General features: G+C 52.2%; 1 protein-coding gene across 1 annotated transcript in view; it reads left to right on the plus strand.

The window, feature by feature from the left end:
* The window catches only part of LOC133349070 (adhesion G protein-coupled receptor F5-like), a 48,167-nt gene that overhangs the window by 14,529 nt on the left and 6,951 nt on the right, over positions 1–26,687 (plus strand). The window contains exons 8-23 of the mRNA XM_061562208.1: positions 599–660; positions 3,009–3,157; positions 4,673–4,870; positions 5,454–5,684; positions 6,520–6,663; positions 7,126–7,329; positions 7,649–7,873; positions 11,885–12,028; positions 12,586–12,773; positions 13,390–13,569; positions 13,974–14,124; positions 18,753–18,927; positions 20,800–20,998; positions 22,061–22,966; positions 24,235–24,276; positions 25,936–25,986. Coding sequence (XP_061418192.1) covers positions 599–660; positions 3,009–3,157; positions 4,673–4,870; positions 5,454–5,684; positions 6,520–6,663; positions 7,126–7,329; positions 7,649–7,873; positions 11,885–12,028; positions 12,586–12,773; positions 13,390–13,569; positions 13,974–14,124; positions 18,753–18,927; positions 20,800–20,998; positions 22,061–22,966; positions 24,235–24,276; positions 25,936–25,986 — 3,249 coding nt within the window. The remainder of the gene's footprint in view (positions 1–598; positions 661–3,008; positions 3,158–4,672; positions 4,871–5,453; positions 5,685–6,519; positions 6,664–7,125; positions 7,330–7,648; positions 7,874–11,884; positions 12,029–12,585; positions 12,774–13,389; positions 13,570–13,973; positions 14,125–18,752; positions 18,928–20,799; positions 20,999–22,060; positions 22,967–24,234; positions 24,277–25,935; positions 25,987–26,687) is intronic.

Below are 26,687 nucleotides of genomic sequence, written 5' to 3' on the forward strand. Positions count from 1 at the left end.
GCACTTTGGTTGTTGTTGTTGTGGTGGTGGGAACAAGAAGGACGCCGCCTGGCGATGGACTGCAAAGGAAGGAGGTGGGCGTACGGTGACGTGCTTAGCTGTCGCATCGCACCGTCGCCTTTCACTGTTCCCACGTGTGCACCACCACCACCACGCGCCACCACGCGCACCACCACCACCACGCGCACCACCACCACGCGCCACCACCACCACGCGCCACCACCACCACGCGCACCACCACCACGCGCCACCACCACAACGCACCACCACCACCACGCACCACCACCACCACGCGCACCACCACCACGCGCCACCACCACCACCACGCGCCACCACCACAACGCACCACCACCACCACGCGCCACCACCACCACGCGCCACCACCACCACGCGCCACCACCACCACCACGCGCCACCACCACAACGCACCACCACCACCACGCACCACCACCACCACGCGCACCACCACCACGCGCCACCACCACCACCACGCGCCACCACCACAACGCACCACCACCACCACGCGCCACCACCACCACGCGCCAGCGCCACGCACCACCTGACGAGCTGTAACACACCGCTCTCTCCCCGTTCACAGCTCATAGGGGAGTACGCGAAAATTGGGTCGACGTTCCGGGGGATCCGGATACTTGGATTCAAGTGAGTGTGCTGCACGTGTCCCCCGGAGCTTCGTTCGCTATTGCTCCCATGAAGGGCACGAGTGGTTATAAATGCACGTTAGCTGCGCGATGCCTTCCAGGTACATCTAGCTGTTGTCTTTACAGGTACATCTAGCTGTTGTCTCTGCAGGTACATCTAGCTGTTGTCTCTGCAGGTACATGTAGCTGTTGTCTCTGCAGGTGTATGTAGCTGTTGTCTCTGCAGGTGTATGTAGCTAACAGTGCATATTTGCTAATAGTCTTTTTCATACCTGATGTAATAGTATTTATAGTTTCCTGCCCCCCCCCCCACTCTACATCCGGACCCCTTTAGAATGTTGGCTATCTCCATGATAGAATATCGTATTGTCATCAGTATACCAAGTTTGCAGTCGATACCACATTGGGAAGTGGGTTAAAATTGAGTTACAAGATTTGAGGACAACGACAACAACAACAGACAGAGTGAGTTAAATAAAAGCGTGTAATAATACAAGCGTGTAATAATAAAAGCGTGTGATAATAAAAGCGTGTAATAATAAAAGCGTGTAAAAACAAACTCGTCGAGCAGGGCAGGGCAGACCGAACAGTGCAGAGTGGTGGCGCAGTGATTTTGCGTACGGCACTGAGAACTCAGCGACCCAAGTTCGATTCCCCGGCCGTGACTAAAATCAGTGGCGAATGATAATCTGAACCGGTCCTGTACCCAGGCCCCCTGCCCCCCCCCCCCAACAGCCGTCACTGACCAGTGTTTTGAAGTATGGTCGAACAACAATATCAGTGCAAACTTCCCGTGGCAGTTGTATCTCCGACCTTGAACACAAAGCGCAGCCCTTGTCTCTATCACACAACGTGCAATCACTTGCATGTGCCAACATTAGCTGAGTGGCTATAATGGTTTGCAAAGGAGAGATGTCATGGTTGGATGCTCGTCTAATTGTTTGTATAGTCTGTCCGTGTCTGTGTGGTCTGCCCCATATCTGTGCTTGCCTGCTCTGTCCACGTCTGTCTGTGTGCGTCACCCGTCATGGCGTGTCTGTCGCTCTGTTAGCACTTCTCTCTGGCTGTCTGTCTCTCGATATGTCTGATCTGTCTGTCTGTCTCGGTACGTATGTGTGGTCTGTCTCCCTACATCTATTTATTTGCCCTGTACATCTCTTTCACTGCCTCGCTGCCTGGTCTGTCTGCCTCTCTCACTCTTGTACGTCTGTCTCTCTGTATGTCCCTGTCTCTCGGTGTGTATGTCTCTCTGTATGTCCATCTCTCTGCATGTCTTGTATGTCTGTCACTCTCTCTGTATGTCCATCTACGTGTGTCTCTGTTAATCTCTTTAAGTTCTCAGCTGGTCAAGCTACGGCTTCTGCACGCACGCTCCCGAGTGCAGGCGATGAGGAGCCGAGAAGGGACACTTTTACAATTGACCCATCAAGCACGCCCGTGCTTGAGTGAGCGTGGGCCAATGCCATTTTCCGTACGGCAGCCCTGAACCAGGAGTGGACATTCGACCTTCCAATGACGGGGGTGGTTTTTAAACACAGGACAAGCCCCCTGCTGACTTCCTGCGAGTGTTATGCAAACATCGATGATGATGATAATGTTCACGAGGGTGACGATAAAAAAACAATCATTCGGTTACATTTGCTAATCTGACGTTCCTACAACACATTCCTGCGGAGGGAGCTGGTAGGAACGTCGGGTTGCTCGGTCAATGGCCAGGGTCAATGGCGGTGTGGTGTATTCCGCAAATATAGCCGACTGTGAGGGCGGGCACAAGCCGGTGTGAGTAGGTTAAACGTTGAGTTTTATAAGGGCACCACGGGGTGACCAGCCCCTCCCCACCCAGCCCCACCCCTCCCACCCCCCACCCAGCCCCACCCTTCCCACCCAGCCCCTCCCCACCCTCCCCTCCCCGCCCAGCCCCTCCCCGCCCAGTCCCTCCCCACCCAGCCCCTCCCCACCCTCCCCTCTCCACCCAGCCCCACCCCTCCCATTTTTGGATGCACGACGGACGGACGGACACAATAATCCCCTGTGGGCTGGTGTAACCAGGAGGTTCCTACCAGTAAAAGCGACTCGTGGCATGAAACCACGTTGAGCCACTGATCACTCAGCTGTGGAACCAGCTCACGTCCTCACCCACCATGTTGTTTCTACTTCCTGCAAGGGTTGAGGGCCACGTTTGCAGATGAAGTCAACTGCACAGCACATGTTCAAATGTCCATTTGTCTCCGTTGGTCATGTCCAACTAACGTCCTGAGCCAGTGGTGGAAATGTCACATTCGTATGGCGGGAACCACGTTGGTCACAGGAGCGTCATCAAGTGAATGATTGATTGTTATTTCTTTGCAGGAAAGGCAGCGTCATCGTTGAATACGAGATCTTGGGTGACAACCTCACCTTGCAAGAGGTCGCTAACAAGACAAAGAGTGTGATTAATGTCCTCCTTAAGAACAATATGAGCACAGACCAGATGGAAATCCTGGAGATCTTGAAGACAGGTAAAGTAGGTCTCACTGGCCGCTCACGCGAATCGGCTTCGCCACGGCGGCGACGTAGACGTTGTCTCCTTCGCCTGGTGCCCAGGAAGTGGTGGGTTCGATCCCGGACCCTGCGACGCCTGCAGTGCATTTCTCTCTCCGTGTGTTCTCTCTCTGTGTTCTCTCTCTCTCTGCGTGTTCTCTCTCTCTCCGCGTGTTCTCTCTCTCTCCGCGTGTTCTCTCTCTCTCTGCGTGTTCTCTCTCTCTCCGCGTGTTCTCTCTCTCTCCGCGTGTTCGCCTTCTCTCCGCGTGTTCTCTCTCTCTCCGCGTGTTCTCTCTCTCTCCGCGTGTTCTCTCTTTTTTTTTTACGATCAATGGAAACAAGAAGATGCTCGGTGTATTCGGCACTTTGTTTCGTTCATCATTTCGTAAATTTTTTTTTTTTTTTTAAACGGGGCTTTATGTTGCCCTCGCTCGCTCGCTCTCTCGCTCACTCGCTCTCTCGCTCACTCTCTCGCTCGCTCGCTCGCTCGCTCTCTCTCTCGCTCATTCTCTCGCTCCTTTTCTCGCGCTCACTCTCTCGTTATGTACGCCGCCCCCCTCGCAGTCCGACGGCCTCCGACGGGTAGCTCATAACAGCATGCAGAGCTCCCCGTCATCTGCCACCGAGCACACGACTTCGTGTTTTCTCTCTCTATGCGTGGTGGTCGCCGTCGATTGTTCTCCGGTTTCCTCCGGTTTTACCCCCCCGTCTCGAGTCAACGCACGTTTAGATTATTTTGCTGTTACGATCAATGATTCCCGCGTACGGTGATGATGACGATGATACCAGCCACTTCGATGATGAGCGATCATCACGCGTGGCTAGGCCGCCCTGGTTAATACTGCGGGCCGCACCTCTGATTAGCACGGTTGGCTCCGTACCGAGTGACGGTGTTTACACACCGCACTAGGTACTCATTTGAGGCTGAGTCGAGCTAGGGGAGGCCCAGGGCCGGTTCAGATCACTGTCAACGGTGTTGGTTATGAGCGGGAATCGAACTCTGGGTGCCGGGTTCGTAGCGCGGCGTAGCACTAACTCACTGTGCTGTCACAGCGTGTACGTAGCGAGTCTCAAGTCGCTGGGACTGTCTCGTCCCGCGATGATGACGCTGATGATGATGCTGATGATGATGCTGATAATGATGACGCTGATGATAATGCTGATGATGATGCTGATGATGATGACGCTGATAATGATGATGTTGATGATGCTGATGATGATGACGCTGTTAATGATGACGCTGATAATGAGGATGCTGATGATGATGACGCTGTTAATGATGATGCTGATGATAATGCTAATAATCATGATGTTGATAATGATGCTGATAATGATGATGCGGATACTGATGATGATAATGACGATGCGGATACTGATGATGATGCGGATACTGATGATGATGCGGATACTGATGATGATAATGACGATGCTGATGATGACGATGCTGATAACAATGATGGTGATGCTGATAATGATGGTGATGCGATGTGCAGGAATGATTAAGAACCAGAGTATGGACAGCCTACTTGTGGGAGCTCGGCTCGTGCTGCAGTGCAGCCTGGAGGACAGGGACGCAACTAATGGAATGTGGACGGGCAGCGGCATCGCAGAAGGAAATCAGACCCATTGGTCGAACTTGCTGGAGAAAGGGGTGACTCTCACCTTCGATCACGTGCTACAGACGAACCAAGGTGAGCAACATGGGTCGGGCGCGTGCAGGTACAGGGATGATAATACCGTCCCACCGCTCGCCACCGCTGTTAGGGTGAGCGTCGCAGCGGCTCGGCTCTGCGGTCGAGCGAGCGGCTCCGCAGTCGGAACGGTGCGAGTTCACACCCTGGCGGGGGGTGGGGGGGGGGTTCACTCGGTCCGTCATCCCTCGCTCTGGGGCCGACGATGCGAGCGCCACTCTGTGGAGAAGTCAACAGCGGTTGTACCATGGATAGACTCTCCCCCGCCATAGCAATGTGGGATTTCCACCACTAGCTCAGGCCTGTTAACGGGAGATGAGCACCAGTGCCTCGATGGCCATTGGAGCAGGAATTCTCTTTGACTTGAGGAGCACAACAGCGGCCCTTTTACCTGCGACTCCCCTTGCCTGCGACTCCTATCGACGACGACTGCCAAGACGACGACTGCCATGACGACGATGACGATGATAACGATCGCAGTGGCTACAAAGAGGATAACAATGACAATGGTGGCGACGCGTCCGAATGTAACGAGTGCCTCTCGACCGCGATCGGTGGCAACAACATCGACCGCTCCTTGCAGGCGAGTACCGGTGCTCCTTCAATTTGTCCGACGTCATTTACTACGACGTCATCACCGTGCCGGCTCCCGTGCTGCTCAAGGCCCCTTGGGGGCTCGGCCCGGCCGGCGGGGTCACCCTGCAGAGCGGGAAGACGAGGCAGCTCCCCTGCTGCTTCAACACGAGTGAAAACCGCCAGTACAACTACACCGTCACGTGGAAGGTGGCGGACCAAGTGTTGAACAACAGCCAAGGTGGGCTAAGAAGACGACGCTCGCGCGACGCTGCGCACGGGGCGCCTAGTTCTGTAATGTGCCCCTTTTAAACGGGGCACGTAGGAAGTCTGCGAGCGGTACGGTGGCGCTTGCTGCCCACGGGTAGACACTCCGAACGCGAAATGTGCGTTTTTATGAACCCCCCAAAAAATTGAATTTCCAGTACCATAAAACATATGCATATTAAATTTTGATTTAAAGCTTTCGTGACTGCAGGGATTCATATTCTTGGTTCTTTCGGTAAAGTCACGTAGAAGGGAAATAATAAAATAATAAAAATATAAAACAAGAAAAATTCTCACGACGTTTCGACTGCAACACAAGCAATCATCATCTTGCTGTCGTGAGAATTTTTCTTGTTTAATATTTTTATTATTTTATTATTTCCCTTCTATGTGACTTTACCAAAAGAACCAAGAATATATATGCATATTAGTTTGCATGTTTGACCACGAGTATGTGTGATTGTGAATGCAGACCTGATGCCTCGTTATAGGTGGCCAGTTGGTGTGTGAACACCTTAACACATCCTGCTTTGTAACCAGGCCAGGTCAAAGCCGTCCACTGTTTATTATTATCTTGACACTGGCAATGGGGTCCTCCGCCAATCCCCTTTGCCTGCCATCCTTCCCAGCACCCCTCTCTCCTTGGGCCTACTCAACCCTCACGTGCCGCCACCCCGCCCATACTCAACCATAACCCGGACGTGCACCATCCCGCACAAACTCTACACAAGCAATACATTGTCCTCCCCTTTACAATTTGCCCTCCCCCTCGCACCCCCGTTCCACCACCACCGCCCCCACCTCCGCAGTCTTTCACAACACGTCTGGGATCACGTGCTGGAACCACACCGTGTCGTGGGAGGATGTGGAACAGCCGCGGACGTACAGCTGCTGGCTCGCCATCGACAAGCATAACGTGAACAGCAGCATTGACGTGGGCTTCTACGTGACACGTGAGTGTGCTCGCACGCACGCACGGAGACACACGTGTACACACTGCTTCTTACCTATACCCATAAGGAGAAAGACCCCCCCCCCCCCCCCCACCGTATCGCCTTCAACAGGCTGATGGGGCAAGTTCTGTTAGCGAGCGAACTGTGAAGGCCTAAACGGCACCACGCCAAGGGGTGGGTGGACAGCGCCACGCCCGGCCGCCTTTGTCTCCCCATTGGCGATGCTGCACACTGCACCAGGTGCTCATTTGAGACTGAGTCGACCTGGGCGAGTCCCAGAACCGGTTCAGATAATCGGCGCTGGTATTTGTAGTGAGCGGGAATCTAACTCGGGCCGCCAGGTTCGTAGTGCAGCACGCTAACCACCGCACTGCCACGTATACTCACGTGAACACACAGAGACGCAGTGACCCCTTAGACTCTCGGTTGACACATGCTCTCTCTTCCTGTTGACCCCTGAAGGTTACGGGATAACGTTCCATAACATGAACCCAAAGCCCCGCGAGAGTGTGAACATGACGTACGACCGCATCCTGAAGTCCAACGAGAACGTGGCGTGGTTCAAGGACGGTCAGGAGTTGAACACGAATGAATTTTTTACATTATACAACTCCACTGGTTCTTACCCAAGCCTCATCATCAGGAACGTGCAGCTCAATCATCAAGGTGTGATGCTGGGACGACGCAGAGTGCCAGGGTGACGTGGGAGACGAGGGGGCATGGGGACGAGGGAGGGTGGGGACGAGGGGGGGTGGGGACGAGGGGGGAGCAGGGACGAGGGGGGCACGGTGACAAGGGGGGCGTGGGGACAAGGGGGCACGGGGATTTTTCTCCGAGCGCTCCATTTTTTCCTTCCGCATGTTTAATGAACATTGCGTTTAGAGTATTTGGCTATAAATGTCTATGTGACGATGACGGTGATTCCCCGCCTCGACGAGCCATCATGTGTGACGGTCGCTTCTGACAAAGAGCCGCGTCCCCGCAGGCACGTACCGCTGCCAGGTGCTGGACGGCTTGATGGTGTTCGAGGGCAACGGCACGATGCGGATCACGGCCACGCCCGAGGTCGACCCGATGAGGGGATCCTTTAGCACCACCTCCAGGCGGTGCAACGACAATAACCTGCAAGTGCCCCTCGAGCTGTGCCTCGTGGTCCCTGCCAGCGGCACCGCCACCTGGACAATAGGGGGCCAAGACATTCCCTACGTCGGTAAGCGTGATCCACCGTGCGTATGCACGAATCGGAGGGGCGGGGAAATGGTTACAAACTCAACTTTCAGCTCTGCTATGGGTAACCTTGTCGAGCCACCGCCATGACCGGCTGGGGTTGGGGAAAGATCTTCATCCAGCAGTGGATTGACAAAGGGCGGAACATGAATGGGGGAGGCTGGTTCGTGGGGGGGGGGGTCACTATAAATCTCGTAGAGATGACTCAATACACAAACTAAACTATACATCTCGTAGAGATGACTCAATACACAAACTAAACTATACATCTTGTAGAGATGACTCAATACACAAACTAAATTATACATCTCATTAAGATGACTCAATACACAAACTAAACTATACATACATCTACTAGTGATGACTCAATACACAAACTAAACTATACATCTCGTAGTGATGACTCAATACACAAACTAAACTATACATCTCATTAAGATGACTCAATACACAAACTAAACTATACATACATCTACTAGTGATGACTCAATACACAAACTAAACTATACATCTCGTAGTGATGACTCAATACACAAACTAAACTATAAATCTCGTAGAGATGACTCAATACACAAACTAAACTATAAATCTCGTAGAGATGACTCAATACACAAACTAAACTATACATCTTGTAGAGATGACTCAATACACAAACTAAACTATAAATCTCGTAGAGATGACTCAATACACAAACTAAACTATACATCTCGTAGAGATGACTCAATACACAAACTAAACTATAAATCTCGTAGAGATGACTCAATACACAAACTAAACTATAAATCTCGTAGAGATGACTCAATACACAAACTAAACTATACATCTCGTAGTGATGACTCAATACACAAACTAAACTATAAATCTCGTAGAGATGACTCAATACACAAACTAAACTATAAATCTCGTAGAGATGACTCAATACACAAACTAAACTATACATCTCGTAGAGATGACTCAATACACAAACTAAACTATAAATCTCGTAGAGATGACTCAATACACAAACTAAACTATAAATCTCGTAGAGATGACTCAATACACAAACTAAACTATACATCTCGTAGTGATGACTCAATACACAAACTAAACTATAAATCTCGTAGAGATGACTCAATACACAAACTAAACTATAAATCTCGTAGAGATGACTCAATACACAAACTAAACTATACATCTCGTAGAGATGACTCAATACACAAACTAAACTATAAATCTCGTAGAGATGACTCAATACACAAACTAAACTATAAATCTCGTAGAGATGACTCAATACACAAACTAAACTATACATCTCGTAGTGATGACTCAATACACAAACTAAACTATACATCTCGTAGAGATGACTCAATACACAAACTAAACTATACATCTCGTAGAGATGTCTCAATACACTATGATACCTGCTTTACCAGTAGCAAAATATAGTAATAGCTTTTTACCCTTTTTTGAGTTGTACGCCTTTTGGCGTCATCTGGTCCAACACCAATGGAGACTAGGCTCTAAGAAAAGCTGTCTCGGGTGTGGACCAATACACTTCAAGGACAGCGCTTATCATTATCATTATCAGAGTTGCTTCTTTTTGTTTGCATTTTGACTGCTTGTGTTGTGGTTATTGCAAACATGATGCCTTGTAAAAAAAGTGTCAGTTTTTGTACCAGTTGAAAGCGTAAAAACCTATTACTATGACTCAACACCCAAACTAAACTATAAACCTCGTAGATGACTCAACACACAAACTAAACTATACATCTACTAGAGATGACTCAATACACAAACTAAACTATAAATCTCGTAGAGATTACTCAATACACAAACTGAACTGACATACTCTTTGGTTCTTTCAGTAAAGTCACGTAGGTATGAAATAAAATAAATCACGACGTTTGGGGTGCAACACAAGCGTCCGTCATCAGGTGGGACAACCACAGCAAGAAACAATCGCTGAAGTGGGCAAGAGGGCTGCCGTGACAAGAGGTGATGTAGGTAACAGAGGGTGGAGGAGCAAGGGGGGAGAGAGAGAGGGGGGGGATGTGGGGTAGGGGGAGGGGAGCGCTGCGAGAGCGTTAAGGGAAGAGCAGACGTGAGGCGGGGGGGGAAGTGGGCGGGGCTGGGAGTGGGAGACTGAGGAAGCTGGAGATGCGGATATGAAGGCAACGCCATAAAGCAGTGAAGGTTTTACCTGGTTAATAACATCCTTCCAATGATTGCTCAATTTGTATCTATCTTCTCGGTTGAAGTTATGTTTATATAGCTGGATGGCTTCATGAACAAACCTTTGATAGTCGCCCGAAGGTTTGAAGAGCACCTTGGTCTCGGAAAAAACAATGTCATGAGAGCCCACAGCGTTATAACAATGATCAGCCACGGCAGAGGTATTGGTTCTGCCGTGTTTCAGATCTGCCTTGTGTTCGTGAACACGGTCCGAGACATGTCGTTTTGTTTCCCCAATGTAACAGCCACCACAGGTGCAACTTAGTTTGTAGGCTCCAGGATATTGCATGTCCGGAAGGACATCCTTCACAGATGGGATTAGATCGCGGATTTGTGTACTGTATTCTAATCGGACCTGGATCTTGTGTTTGTTTAAGATTTTGGAAATCTTTTTGGTAACACCTGCTATGTATGGTAACGTGATGGTTTTGATCGGCATCTCAGGGGGTTGTTTCTTTATGGTTGGAGAAACAGCTTTGCGGATAATGATGTCCGAGTACCCATTCATCTTGAGGGCTTGGTGTACGTGTTCCAGTTCACTGGCTAGGTGGTGTTGGTCGGAAATGCAGTGGGCCCTATGGTGTAGTGTTTTGATGAGGGAATTCTTCTGTACCGGATGGTGGTGGGAATCAGGTTTCAGATAGGAATCTGTGTGAGTGGCTTTCCTGTAGACAGTGTCCCAACGAGCCATCAGGTCTCTTCTCAAACAAGACATCCAAGAGTGGTAGCTTACCATCCTTCTCCACTTCCATGGTGAATTTGATGGATGGGTGTATGGAATTAATGTGGTTGAGAAATTGGTTCAATGCTGGCAGGTCATGTGCCCAAATGACGAAAGTGTCATCTACATTTCTCTTCCACAAGGAAGGACGTAGGGTGGATGTCTGGATGGCATCTGTTTCAAATTTCTCCATGAAAACATTCGCTATCACTGGTGATAAGGGGGAACCCATGGGGGTACCTTCATTTTGTTTGTAGAAAGTACCATTCCAGGTGAAGTAAGTGTTAGCAAGGCAGTGCCTAACTAGAGTAGGAACATCAGGATTCAGTCGATGTTGGACTAAATCTTCAATTATTGCTATGGTGTCAGGCACAGGAACCTTGGTGAATAGAGAAACCACATCAAAGCTGACGAGAAAATCATCTGGGGACAGTGAAATGCCCTTGATTAGAGAGACCAAGTGAGCTGAATGCTGAGGTAGTCTTGCCAGTGAATGGAAGCAAGGTATCCCCCCCCCTCTCTCACCCCCCTTGCTCCTCCCCCCTCTGTTACCTACATCACCTCTTGTCACGGCAGCCCTCTCGCCCACTTCAGCGGTTGTTTCTTGCTGTGGTTGTCCCACCTGATGACGGACGCTTGTGTTGCGCCCGAAACATCGTGATTTATTTTATTTTATACCTACGTGACTTTACCAAAAGAACCAAAGAGTATGGATCCCTGCAGTCACGAAAGCTTCAAATCTAGACTAAACTGTCATCTAAGGTTCTACAGACTTAGCAGATTGAAAACAGGCCACGTTGATCGAGGGGCTGGTGAAGACCTGCCCGGAACCTGGGGGACACAACCGAGGGCAAAAATAACTCTTTGTAAAGATGCAAATGCGTAGTGCCTTGACAGCTTTTGTCTTCGTCTGCACTGCTAATTAAAGGCCACCGAAGGCAACTTGCTGTGTAAAGCGAGTTGCGTCACGAGTAGCCGGTGCAACGTTTCCCAACTTTTGCGACGATGCTTTACCTTGCGTAACATTTTTCCCGACGTGTTTTTTGTTTTGTTCTCACTCAGCACCCATCAATATCACCACGGGCTGCTCGGCTTACAACGTGACACGTAAACCCCTGTCCTGCAGCGATGTCACGGTCACGTGCATATTCTCGACGAACGGCCTCAACTCCGCCCCCAAAACCCTCACGGTCGTCTTCACATCGGGTACGTGGTGAGCGCGTTGTGCAGCTGTGTCCGGAACACTCGGGCCCGGCATGGCGGATGTCTCCTTCAAATATTCATGGTGTGGGCGCTGCCCATCCTAAGTGCGGTGAGAGTAATGGCGACGCTCTGCTGGTTCACGACGAACTAAGGACCCTGGTTTGGCTCGTTCTTTCTCTTCAAGAGTAAACTCATCCTGCGTGGCTGAACATTTTCCAGCTCCCTACTCGACTGGAAAGTGTCACGAGACCGGTAGCCACAGCCATAGTGAGGTGTTATGGGTTTGGGCTGACTGAGATTCATATTAGATTGTATTTATTTAAGTAGGAAGTGCCCAATGAGCTGCTAGGCTCTATTTTATAGTCGTCCTGACTGGCAGATCCACGACCTGTGCTGCCCACTGTGCCACGTCGCTGTGTTTTTTCTGCCCAGTGCTCTGCTCATTGTTGTGGGCACTCGGTGCATGCATGCACACACACGCACATGCACACACTAATGGAGGCGTGCTCTCGAGAAACAGTGCCGTTGCTCACCACAGTCTGTCGCTGAATGTCTGTCAGGTACGGACATCTGCACGGATAAGGATAATGTGTGGCCGGATACAAATAAAGAGAGCGTGGCCACCATACAATGCGGAAAGGGCTACACCGGATACATCAATCGGACATGCTTACTGGACGGGTCATTCGGCAACGCAACCGACAACTGCGTCTCCAATGCCTTAAAGAACGCCAGCAATGAAATAAAAGTACGGCTTGCAGGGTCCGGGGGGGAGGGGGGGCAGGTGGCAGCGCACACGCCGCCTGTCGCGGAGAGTCGTGGCGCTGGCCCGCTGGCCGCCCCGGTTAATAGCGAGCGGGGCGTGCTATTTACCGGGGCGTGCTGTTTACCGGGGCGTGCTGTTTACCGGGGCATGCTGTTTACCGGGGCGTGCTGTTTACCGGGGCGTGCTATTTACCGGGGCGTTCAGAGGCAGAGTTTGGCTTGGAAGTTTTTGGGGGGGGTGGTGGTGGTGGTTGGGGTTTGCTTTGTCCCTCACATTAGGAACTGCGGGTGCATATTATTAATGCATTTTTTATTTTAATTATAAACTACAGAAAATAAATTAATAAAGGTGTTCAGTTTGGACGGGGCATTGCACCTCCCCAGTGCACCCCCGCAAACTCTGCCCTTGGCCGTCTGCTTCACAGCGGACGTTAAAGATCCACTCGCTCTGAGCGTATTTATTCTGAGACTTACAGAGGATGACCCTGGGAAGACCCCCTGGGAAGACCCCCCGGGAAGACCCCCCGGGAGGACCCCCTGGGAAGACCCGAACAGCTGTCACCACCAGGTCACGCCGTCTCTCGCTCGCTTCACCCCAGGACCTTCAGGCTGGTGTGGGCAAAGTGGAAGTTAAAGTTCCGGAGGTCCTGGCATTGTTGACCAACGCCACCACGAACACAACCAACATCCTCCAAGGAGAAGTCACGTCCGTCAGCGAAACCCTTGAGAACATTGTGAGCGTCTCCGGCAATTACACGTTCAGCCCAGCCGTGGTCAAGGTGAGGCCACGCCGCCGTCGCCCCTGAACTCTTTGATGGTCTCCACCCCTAATTCTAGATTTGAAATTTTCGTGACTTCAAGGATCCATACTCTTTGGTTTTTTTGGTAAAGTCACGTAGGTGAAAACAGTCACACCTGATGACGGATGCTTGTGTTGCTTCCGAAACGTCGTGATTTAATTTAGTTTTATTTTATTTTGTTTTCACCTACGTGACTTTACCGGACAAAACAAAGAGTAAGGTCTCCACCCCACCAGTAACATTCGAGTACGCATCTCGTCGGTTGTTCCCGTGGGGTATCCTGCCCATCTGCATCGGTCTTCACAGGTGCCACTCGCTGACACAATTCACCCCAACGGTCTGCTAAAGGGTACACACGGGGGGGGGGAATCTTTGTCTTTCAGAGTTTTATTAACTCTGTGAGCAACCTGCTGTCAACAAATACGATAAGCAGCACAGCAGGGGATGCCGTCAAAACCGAGAGCTCCAGGCTGCTGAAGAACGTGGAGGCGTTCGCCAACACCATTGACACCGACGCCTTCAACACGACGACAGGTAGCGGGCACGGAGCGCTCGGCACGGAGCGCTCGGCACGGAGCGCTCGGCACGGAGCGCTCGGCACGGAGCGCTCGGCACGGAGCGCTCGGCACGGAGCGCTCGGCACGGAGCGCTCGGCACGCGCGCCGCCCGTGCGGCGTCGCTCCGGCACGCGCAGCGCCGAGGCCCAGTCTGACGTACGACGAGAGCGGATGAGATAATGATTAAGTCGTGGGGTTGTTGTTACAAGTGGTGGTGGTGTAGTTCTGGTGGTGACAAGAGAATGGGCGGGAGTGGCTAAGGAGGGGTTGGGGTAGTGGTAGTGATAGGGGTAGTAGTAGAGGTAGTGATAGGGGCTGGGGTAGTGATAGGGTTGGGGTAGTGATAGGGTTGGGGTAGTGATAGGGGTTGGAGTAGTGATAGGGGTTGGGGTAGCGATAAGGGTTGGGGTAGCGATATGGGTTGGGGTAGTGATAGGGGTTGGGGTAGTGATAGGGGTTGGGGTAGTGATAGGGGTACAGGTAGTGGTAGGAGTATGGGTAGTGGTAGGAGTATGGGTAGTGATAGGGGTATGGGTAGTGATAGTGGTAGAAGTAGTGATAGGGGTTGGGGTAGCGAAAGGCGTAGAAGTAGTGATAGGGGTATGGGTAGTGATAGTGATAGCGGTAGAGGTAGTGATAGGGGTTGGGGTAGCGGTAGGGATAGAAGTAGCGATAGGGGTAGAAGTAGTGATAGGGGTAGTGGTAGGGGTATAGGTAGTGGTAGGGGTAGAAGTAGTGATAGGGGTTGGGGTAGCGGTAGGGATTGAAGTAGCTATAGGGATAGTGATAGTGATAGGGGTAGTGATAGGGATAGTGGTAGAGGTAGTGATAGGGATTGGGGTAGTGGTAGGGGTAGTGGTAGGGGTAGGGATTGGGGTAGTGGTAGGGGTAGTGGTAGGGGTAGGGATTGGGTAGTGGTAGGGGTAGTGGTAGGGGTAGTGATAGTGGTATGGGTAGTGATAGGGGTAGTGATAGGGATAGGGGTAGTGATAGTGATAGAGGTAGTGGTAGGGGTAGTGATAGGGATAGGGGTAGTGGTAGGGGTATGGGTAGTAGTAGGGGTAGTAATAGGGGTAGAGGTAGTGATAGGGATTGGGGTAGTGGTAGGGGTAGTGGTAGGGCTATGGGTAGTGGTAGGGGTAGTGATCGGGATTGGGGTAGTGGTAGGGGTAGTGTTAGTGGTAGAGATAGGGGTATGGGTAGTGGTAGGGATAGTAGTAGGGGTATGGGTAGTGGTAGAGGTAGTGATAGGGGTAGTGATAGTGGTAGGGGTAGTGGTAGGGCTATGGGTAGTGGTAGGGGTAGTGGTAGGGGTATGGGTAGGGGTAATGGTAGGGGTAGTGGTAGGGGTAGAGGTAGTGATAGGGGTAGTGATAGTGGTAGAGGTAGGGGTAGGGATTGGGGTAGTGATAGGGGTAGTGATAGTGGTAGAGGTCTGGGTAGGGATTGGAGTAGGTGTAGTGATAGTGGTAGGGGTGGTGATTGCGGTCCAGGTACTCAATCATTGCCAAGTCGACCAAGAGGAGGCCCAGAGCCAGTCGAGGTGTTCACCGCTGATGTTGGCTACAGACGGTAATTTAACTTGGGTGGTCACAGCTCCATAGCATAGTGACACGGTGACACAGTGACACAGTGGCACAGTGACACGGTGACACAGTGACACGGTGACACAGTGGCACGGTGACACGGTGACACGGTGACACGGTGGCACGGTGACACGGTGACACGGTGACACGGTGGCACGGTGACACGGTGGCACGATGACACGGTGGCACGGTGACACAGTGACACAGTGAGTGACACGGTGACACGGTGACATGGTGACACAGTGACACGGTGACACGGTGACACGGTGACACGGTGACATGGTGACACAGTGACACGGTGGCACGGTGACACAGTGACACAGTGACACGGTGACACGGTGACACGGTGACACAGTGGCACAGTGACACAGTGACACAGTGGCACAGTGACACGGTGACACAGTGACACAGTCACAGAGTGACACAGTGACACAGTGAGTGACACAGTGACACAGTGAGTGACACGGTGACACAGTGGCACAGTTACACGGTGACACAGTGACACAGTCACAGAGTGACCCAGTGACACAGTGAGTGACACGGTGACACGGTGACACAGTGACACGGTGACATAGTGACACAGTGAGTGACACAGTGACACAGTGACACGTGGCACAGTGACACAGTGACAGTGACACAGTGACACGTGACACAGTGACACAGACACAGTGAGTGACACAGTGACACGGTGACACGGTGACACAGTGACACAGTGACATAGTGAGTGACACAGTGACACGGTGAGTGACACAGTGAGTGACACAGTGACACACACAGTCACACAGTGACACAGTGACATAGTCACACAGTCACACAGTGACACAGTGACACAGTGAGTGACACAGTGACACAGTCACAGAGTGACACAGTGACACAGTGAGTGACACGGTGACACAGTGACACAGTTACACGGTGACACAGTGACACAGTCACAGAGTGACCCAGTGACACAGTGAGTGACACAGTGACACGGTGACACGGTGACACGGTGACATAGTAACACAGTGAGTAACACAGTGACACAGTGACACGTGACACAGTGACACAGTGACAGTGACACAGTGACACATGACACAGACACGGTAAATGACACAGTGACACGGTGACACGGTGACATGGTGACACAGTGACACAGTGACATAGTGAGTGACACAGTGACACGGTGAGTGACACACACAGTCACACAGTGACACAGTGACATAGTCACACAGTCACACAGTGACACAGTGACACAGTGAGTGACACAGTGAGTGACACAGTGACACGGTAACACGGTGACACGGTGACACAGTGACACAGTGACACAGTGAGTGACACAATGACACGGTGACATGGTGACACAGTGACAGTGACACAGTGAGTGACACAGTGACACGGTGACACAGTGACACGGTGACACAGTGACACAGTGACACAGTGAGTGACACAGTGACACACACAGTCACACAGTGACACAGTGACACAGTCACACAGTCACACAGTCACACAGTGACACAGTGAGTGACACAGTAAGTGACACAGTGAGTGACACAGTGAGTGACACAGTGACACAGTGACACGGTGACACGGTGACACAGTGACACAGTGACATAGTGAGTGACACAGTGACACGGTGACATAGTGACACAGTGACACGGTGACACAGTGACACAGTGACACGGCGACACAGTGACACAGTGAGTGACACAGCGACATAGTGACACAGTGAGTGACACAGCGACACAGTGACACAGTGACACGGTGACACGGTGACACAGTGACACAGCGACACAGTGACACAGTGACACGGTGACACAGTGAGTGACACAGTGACACAGTGAGTGACACAGTGACACGTTGACACAGTGACACAGTGAGTGACATGGTGACACAGTGAGTGACACGGTGACACAGTGAGTGACACAGTGACATAGTGACACAGTGAGTGACACAGTGACACGGTGACACAGTGACACGGTGACACGGTGACACAGTGACACAGTGACACGGTGACACAGTGACACAGTGAGTGACACAGTGACACAGTGAGTGACACAGTGACACGGTGACACGGTGACACGGTGACATAGTGACACAGTGAGTGACACAGTGACACAGTGACACGTGACACAGTTACACAGTGACAGTGACACAGTGACACGTGACACAGTGACACAGACACGGTGAGTGACACAGTGACACAGTGACACGGTGACACGGTGACACAGTGACACAGTGACATAGTGAGTGACACAGTGACACGGTGAGTGACACAGTGAGTGGCACAGTGACACACACAGTCACACAGTGATACAGTGACACAGTCACACAGTCACACAGTGACACAGTGACACAGTGAGTGACACAGTAAGTGACACAGTGAGTGACACAGTAAGTGACACAGTGAGTGACACAGTGACACAGTGAGTGACACAGTAAGTGACACAGTGAGTGACACAGTAAGTGACACAGTGAGTGACACAGTGACACAGTGAGTGACACAGTGACACGGTGACACAGTGACACAGCGACACAGTGACACAGTGACACAGTGACACGGTGACACAGTGAGTGACACAGTGACACAGTGAGTGACACAGTGACACGGTGACACCGTGAGTGACACAGTGACACAGTGAGTTACACGGTGACACAGTGAGTGACACAGTGACATAGTGACACAGTGAGTGACACAGTGACACGGTGACACGGTGACACAGTGACACAGTGACACGGTGACACAGTGACACAGTGAGTGACACAGTGACACAGTGAGTGACACAGTGACACAGTGACACAGTGACACAGACACAGTGACACAGTGACACTGACATAGACACAGTGACACAGTGAGTGACACAGTGACACAGTGAGTCACACAGTGAGTCACACAGTGACACAGTGAGTGACACAGTGACACAGTGAGTGACACAGTGACACCATCTCCCCCCCCCCACCACACTCGACCGCACTCCACACACAAAGCGCTTTTGTGGGTGACGGACAGTAACCACGCGAATATGTCCTCTGTGGAGTGCAGATACGCAGAAGGATTTCGACATCAAGACCGCCAACATTGTGCTAAATGGCACGGTGTACGGCAACAACAGAATAACACCGTACTTGAAGGTGTATTTCAACAACACGGTGTCCATTGACGAGGACGTGATCAAAAATCTTACACGACCCATCATCATCACCAGCATTTTCTTCCCGTGAGTGATGTGTCCACGTCATCAGCATCCTGACATTAGGATGTTGTGACCTAGCGCCAGGATAATTGAATTGATCATCTGTTGCTGACTTTTCAGCTCAGTTACTCGGATTAGCTCGATTATAGTCGGGAAAATAGTGTGACCAATGTGTTGCTGGACGGGAGGTGATCGGTAGGTGTTTGGTGACGTCACCGGCACCGTCGGCCGTGGTTATTGCTGGGCGCAGTTCGGAGCGAGGGGGCAGGATGTGGGGAAAGACGTCGCCAGATTAAAAATGGTCCCAATAATAATCTCACAATTAAAACGTACGATGCTCATTCCATCCTAGGATCCCAATGCGCAATGCATGAAAAGCAGGAAACAAACACATACCAGGGGGCAAGCGACCAAACTAAAGAGGGAAAGTCAATTTAAAGAGATGAGTTTTCAAAGCAGACTTCAATATATCTACCGACTCTGATCGCCTGATTTCAAGTGGCGAGGCGTTCCATAGCTTGGCTGCCACGCTAACAAAAGCACGATCGCCAAAAAAGCTCAACCTAGACCTGGGAGTGCTGAGGAGATAAGAAGAACTTGAGGACCTTGATGGAATAAGTAATTTGGGGTGAGTCCCTTCAAAGCATTATAGCTTAATAGCAGTATCTTAAAATCCACTCGGAATTTGACCGGTAGCCCGTGAAGAGATAAGAAGACTGGTGTAACGTGCAGGAAGTGATGCATTCTGGCAATAGTTCTTAGGTGGAAAAATAACATTTAAATCTCCTTAGATATATGTGACTCAAAGGATAATGAGCGGTCGAACTGGAAAGAGACTCGTCCTGTACTATTTTACACGTCGACAAAACTCCCGAATTCGACCCATGACATCGGCGGGGACTTTAACACCAATGCCTGTTATAATACATGCAGAAGGTGATCTGTGACCAGAGGATTAACCCTCCCGTCACACCTCGCATGTCCCACCACATATTATCTTATTTCATATGTATAGAGCGCCTTAGCTCAAGGCGTTTGACAGAGTTTAATAGCGATAACAACAACAGAGTGATTTAGATGGCCAGGGACAGTGCAAGGGCCAAAGGATGAGCGATCGTACCACAGGGCACATGGGAGGGGGGGGGGTCACGAGAGGGCTATAGGGGAGGGTCGGGCAGGAGTGGAGGGGCGAGGGAAGGTAAGAGGAAGGGAATGGGCAGTGGAGAACTGGTGAGGCTCTAAGAGAGGGGTGTGAGGAGGACACGTCGTCGCCGGATTGCGTGCGTTTCGCGTGCGGGGCCTTGTCTTGTGACCACCGACTTAACAGACGGGGTTCACGGGCCACCCTCGGGCCGTGCTGAACTGTCCCCAACGTGGCCAGGGAGGGGGCGGGTCCACACCAAGCCCCTGGGGCAAAACGCAGCAGTGGCAATGACGGCCGCATTGCACTGATGGTTCCCTAGGATGTCACCGGCAAGGTTGTCTCCTTGTCCTGCTGCTGCTGTCCACAATGTTGTGGCTGCAATGTCGGCTTTCTTGAGTCGGCGGTCGAACATAAAGCTTCACGTACGCCGTATTTTGACTTTTTTCATTTTCTTAGTTTCTCAAAATATACGGACGCCTGTGACACGATCGCCAGTTGACATTGCCCCGACTCTTAAAGTAAAGTATAGATAAGCATCCCAGTGATTCTTGCGACAATCGTCTCTGTGACGATAATTGCTCATGACAATGCCAGTGAAAGGGACTCGCATGTTACCGACGCTCGCTGACACCCCCATGTGACACTGACGCCTGCGACTCCGATCATTGTGACGACGACGACGATGATATCGACGTCGTCCATTGAACCGTGACAAGCCTGTGATGCTGCTACCCACTGCCACACCAACGCAGGACGCTAGGAGACGTTCTCGGACAGGCTGCCCCTGAGAACTCAACGAATGAGACGGCCAATGCGCCGAAGGTGGCCAGCATCGTGGTCAGCACCATCTTAAAAGTCAATTCCAGCCTGAGCAAGATCACCATGGATATGAATCTCATTCCGCTGGCCAGAAACTACAGCAACTACAGCTGTGTCCACTGGAGTTTCAAGGTAACCAGCATGCCCTTGCAGAACGTGAGTGGTTACAGCATTCAAATCACGTTTCAGGGTGTTGGGCGATGCCCCTTCTCCACTGGCACACCCGAGCCGTGCCAGTGCGGGGCCAACACGGTACGGGTGTCTTTGTTCACCGGCTCTTTGCCGGGTCGTCGCTCGACATTTTGAATCTGCCTCTGGGAGCAAGTGGCGTAAGCGTCTAATAACACATTCATTGCACGTGACACAATAGTGGCTCGGCTAGGCCTCTACATATTTATGTACGTTTGGTAATCGACAACAGATTTAAATGCAACATTTATATGTTTGACAACTGAACATAGAGTATTTATGTCCGTTGATTTGATGTACCCTTGGTTATCAAACGTGTACATTATTTTATTTTGCCTATACTCAAACGTATGATTTATCAGGTATTTAAAAATGTACATCAAACTTTTATTTAATGCTTTAAAAGTATTTGATGAATTGTCAATAATTAATAATGTAGTTATTACATTGTTGCTACGTCTCAGAAATAAAACGTATATAACTAATCAAATATAGCAACAAATATCATGATTCGCCTGATAGCGCTTTTAAAGTCGCCACATATTTAACTTGATACCTTTACCAAGTATTGAGAAGATACTTGGTAACTTAACACGTCACTAAATACATAACACGTGGAGGCAGGAGATGTCGTAGCTGGCCCTGCTGGTGATGGTGGGAAGCGAGTGGCTGAGGGAGTGGAGGCAGGAGAGGGAATCCAGGCAAGGATGACGCGGGAAAGATGGCTGTGCAACCATTGGGGTTTATTCTCTTCACCATCATTTTCCTTTTTTACCGTTTGGCTCGTGCCTACGTACACTCATCGTTTGAAAATGTCTTAGTTATTCTTATTTTCACCTTCATTGGCAGTTAGTCACAGAGCTCCCAAGGCCTTCCCCACCATTGCCGTGTATTTATATTGCTTCGATGAGCGAAGAAATTCGTGCAGAAATGTTGACGTTGTTGTGCATTGTACGCCTCCGATCGGGACTGAACTGGGCGTGCGTGCACGTTTGTGATTTGCAGATGAACAACTACTCGGGGGGGTGGTCCGACGAAGGCTGCACTGTCGGCAATTACAACAACCAGACCAATGTCCTGACGTGCATCTGCAGCCATCTCACCTCGTTCTCCGTGCTCATGTCGCCCAACGGAGATAATGCATTAAGTGATTTAGAAAAGAAAACCCTCGGCTACATCACCTACGTGGGCGTGAGCGTCTCCATGGGCGCGCTCGTGTGCGCCCTCATCGTCGAGGCCGTGGCCTGGCGCTACGTCAGGAAGCAGGAAAACTCGCGCATGCGCCACATCATCCTCATCAACATCTGCGCGTCGCTGCTCTTCGCCGACGTGTGGTTCATCGTGGCCGCGTCCGACGTCAGCACCAAGGTTAACACCAACCTCTGCCTGGCCTCCACCTTCCTCATGCACCTCGGCTACCTCTCGGTCTTCTTCTGGATGCTGTGCGAGGGCCTCTTCCTCTTCTACCTCGTCGTCATCATCTTCAGCCGCGTCCCCATGAAGCATCTCAGGGCGGCCGCGTTCGCCGTGGGCTACGGGGCGCCGGCCGTCATCGCGGTCGTCACCATCGCCGTGACGAAGCCGCGCGACGCGTACACGCGGAAGGGAGTCTGCTGGCTCGACTGGGAGAACAGCCGGGCTCTGCTGTCCTTCGTCGTACCCGCGTTGGTCATCGTCGGCTTCAACACCATCATCCTGGTGGTGGTGCTCACCAAGATCCTGCGCCGTCGCAGCGTCAGCGCGGCCATCAGCGAGAGCCCCTCGGTTCGCGTCAAGCAGCTGGCCAAGAGCATCGCCGTCATGATGCCCGTCCTCGGGGTCACGTGGGGACTCGGCATCTTCGCTTTCAGTAAAGAGAACAGCGACAACCAAGCTCTGCACTACCTGTTCACCATCTTCAACTCCCTGCAGGTGTGTCCTTTGCACGCATCGCTTTAAGGTCAAACGTGGAAGCCAAAGCGGCGTTGCTCTGACGGAGATCGCAAATGTAAACACACAAAAAATGCCTTTCACATATTTCGAAAGGTGCAACTCTACGATCGCCATGCCACAGACTTTCTAGCCTCACTACCATCAACACCACCACCAGCATCAACCACCACCATCATCACTATCACCACCATTACCATCATCACCAAAACAAAGATCCCCCGTATAGCCTGTAACAGACTTTTGGGGCAAGTGCTGTTGGCGAGCACCTAAAAAAGGCCGGCACGGCACACGAGGGGGTGGGTGGCCAGCACCACGCCCGCCTTTGGTGTGGGGGATAAGCCGGGAGGGGGGGGGGGGCGTTGTGAGCGCCAGTGCTGAGGAGTCTCCGCTGGGCGCACCCCGCTCGATTTGACCCCCTGCGTGTTCGCCTCTTGTCCCAGTGCCCCCCCCCGCTCCCATCCCCCCCCCCGATCCCATCCCCCCCCCCGCTCCCCCCCCGCTCCCTCCCCCCCCGCTCCCATCCCCCCCCCGCTCCCTCCCCCCCCCGCTCCCATCCCCCCCCCCGCTCCCATCCCCCCCCGCTCCCTTCCCCCCCGCTCCCATCCCCCCCCCCGATCCCATCCCCCCCCCCGCTCCCCCCCCCGCTCCCTCCCCCCCCCGCTCCCATCCCCCCCCGCTCCCATCCCCCCCCGCTCCCTTCCCCCCCACTCCCATCCCCCCCCCCGCTCCCATCCCCCCCCGCTCCCTCCCCCCCCGCTCCCATCCCCCCCCCCCGCTCCCATCCCCCCCCGCTCCCATCCCCCCCCGCTCCCTCACCCCCGCTCCCTCCCCCCCCGCTCCTTCCCCCCGCTCCCCCCCCTGCTCCCTCCCCCCCGCCCCCCCCGCTCCCCCCCCGCTCCCTCTGGCTCGCCGAGTGCGTGCGGTGCCATCCACTGTCAGCAGGGGGCCGTCCTCCGATACGGGGACTCCTCTACTTACGAACATTCGACTTACGAACTTTCAGAGATACGAACAAACCCGTCCGTTATGTGCAGGTGCTTGTTCGGCCGAGAGTCGTAAGTTCAACTTCCGCGCAATAGATGGCGGTGGTGGCATCTACTTCTGCAGAACGCGAAGAACCAGTGGCATCTACAGGAGCTTATACAACTTTTAAAGTCATTCCCCGTGTCTAGTGTACATGCCTCACAGCACGTTTGGAATCGACGTTTTAACATTCTACTATTTGTTGTCTCGTTGTGACGTCACAGGGCTTGTTCATATTCCTCTTCGACTGCCTCATGGACATCGAGGTGAGTGCATGCGCCCTGCGGCGCGTACACTCGCTGTCGTTATCACTGCAGGGGAGTGGTGGCGCTGTGGTTAGCGCGGCCGTGCTGTCGATCAACTCGGCGACCAGAGTTTAGTTTGCGGCCACGGCCAACGTCAGGGGCGGGTCCTGGACCTCCCCCCGTCACCTCCTGTGACCAGCGTGGTGAAGTTTACTAAAACAGCCCCCATGACCGGCATTAACAAGGGCGGGAGCCCAGAGCGACAGACAAACAACACGAACGGGACACACAATCGACAAGCGACGCACGCAAATGACACGATCGAGACACCGCGATGGTGATTATTCGCGAGTCGAAGCGTGACAGCCATCGAGTGCCAGCTGTGGTGGTGGTGATGATGGTGGGTAGGTCGACTCAGCCTCAAATGAGTACCTGGTGCGATGTGTAAACATTGCCACTGGGGAGACAAAGGCGGCCGGGCGTGGTGTTGGCCACCCACCCCCTCATGTGCCGTTCCGGCATTTTTTAGGTGCTTGCCAGTCGCCAACTGGGCAAAGGCCCACACAGTCTGTTACAGGCTATACGGGGATCTTTGTTTTGGTGATGGTGATGATGGTGGTGGTGATGATGGTCGTGGTGGTGGTTGATTCTGGTGGCGTTGACGGTGACGATGCCACCACATGGCGAGTCGCCACGCAGCCTGAGGTTGCCCCAGCTGCGGCTTTTCCCACTGCAGTTGCAATCCAGAGGTGGTCCCGTCGATATGAATCTTTGGCCGCTTTAAAAAAACATTCCGCATGATGATGAGCCACTTTGCTGAGCGATAGTTTGTGGTTTGCCAGGTCGCTTCTGAAACAGATCTAAGATAGCTCAGTGGGCTTGACCTGGTAAAATAAAAATGAAAAAATGTTGTTGGTAGTCTAGGAGTTAGTATGGTCTCCCGGCACGATAGTTGAAGCCATGGGCAAGTTTCTTAACCTCCCCACCATCCACCCAGAAAACGAATGAGTAGACCATATAATTGTTTTTTTTTACCCTTTTATCTGGCAACAAAACTGACATCTTTTTTTACAAGGAGTCATGTTTGCATTGACCACAATACCTGCAGTCGGAATGCAAACAAAAAACATAACTCTGATAATGTATGCACTGTCCTTGAAATTGATTGGTCCAAACCCGAGACAGCTTTTCTTCGGGCCTAGTCTCACATGGTGTTGGACCAGATGACGCCAAAAGGTGCACGAAAAATAAAGGTGTCAGTTTTGTTGCCAGATAAAAGGGTAAAAAAAACAATTATCATATTTTGCTACTGGCAAAGGAGGTTCCAATGGTGAGTAGACCACAGTTGATAGATGGCGTGCGGCGGGGTGACATGCGGGTACTCTCGCTTCACCCAGCGTGGAAGAGTAGGCCAAATACCGGACAGACTCTAGAGTGGCTCTGTGGAGTAGTAGAGCGCCCTGTCGTGGAGAGGGAGATGTTGCAAGGGCGCCGCGCCTTTAGCTCAGCCGATGAGTGTGTTGTTGTTGTTTGAAGTCCTGGCGAGTGGGTTGTTGTTGTTGTTAGAAGTCCTGGCGAGTGGGTTGTTGTTGTTAGAAGTCCTGCCGAGTGGGTTGTTGTTGTTGTTGCTGTTGCTGCTGCACGTGTCACGAGTCACGGTCCGCCGCCGCCTCTCTGCAGGTGCGCAAGGCGATCAAGAAAGTGACGGGGATCAACCTCGTCGCACGACACGTGAGTCGCGGGGGGCTGGGGGGGGGGGCTCCGTGGCGTTCCGACGTCGGGTCGCACGCGAACTTCCACACTCCGCCTTTTCCATCTCGCGTTTCATCATCGCCATCAGCAGCAGCAGCAGCGGTGGTCTATCCACTGCTGCATTAAGGCCCCCCTCTATCTCTCAGGGTGTCTGTGGCGCGGTCTCCACTGTGGCTGCCGCTCCGTGGATAGTTCCGATCAAGCGGCCCGCGGGCCTCGCTTGCAGCGTGTCCTGCACAGCAGGCCGCTTAGCTCTTCTCTCTCCACGTCTGATGCGATGGACTCCATTCGTGTGCGCGTGAAAGAGAAGGCCGATTACCATGTACCCCACGTGTATGTTGCAACACTGTTCGCATGAATGTTGAACCTTCGTGCTAATCTGGGGGTGGAAGAACAACAAACGAAACAAAGACACGCACACGCGTGTCCTTCCTGAATCCCGGCATCATCCCCCGCATGCACCTCGCCGCTCTTCTCTGCGCACTTGTTCCGCTCGCTGTGTCGGTGTCCAGCGGGGCTGCATGAGGTTTGGTCTCTGTCGGCGTGATACGTCAGCGACACGTGTCTCCGCGTGTGTCCGCGTGCGGGCGGGCGTCGACTCTGATGAGTACCTGGTGCGATGTGTAGTAGAACATCGCCACTTAGGGGGACAAAGGCGGCCGAGCGCGGTGCTGGTCACC

Source organism: Lethenteron reissneri, chromosome 29, assembly GCF_015708825.2.
Source record: "Lethenteron reissneri isolate LAM-NWPU_2019-01 chromosome 29, ASM1570882v1, whole genome shotgun sequence".
Lineage (NCBI taxonomy): Eukaryota > Metazoa > Chordata > Hyperoartia > Petromyzontiformes > Petromyzontidae > Lethenteron > Lethenteron reissneri.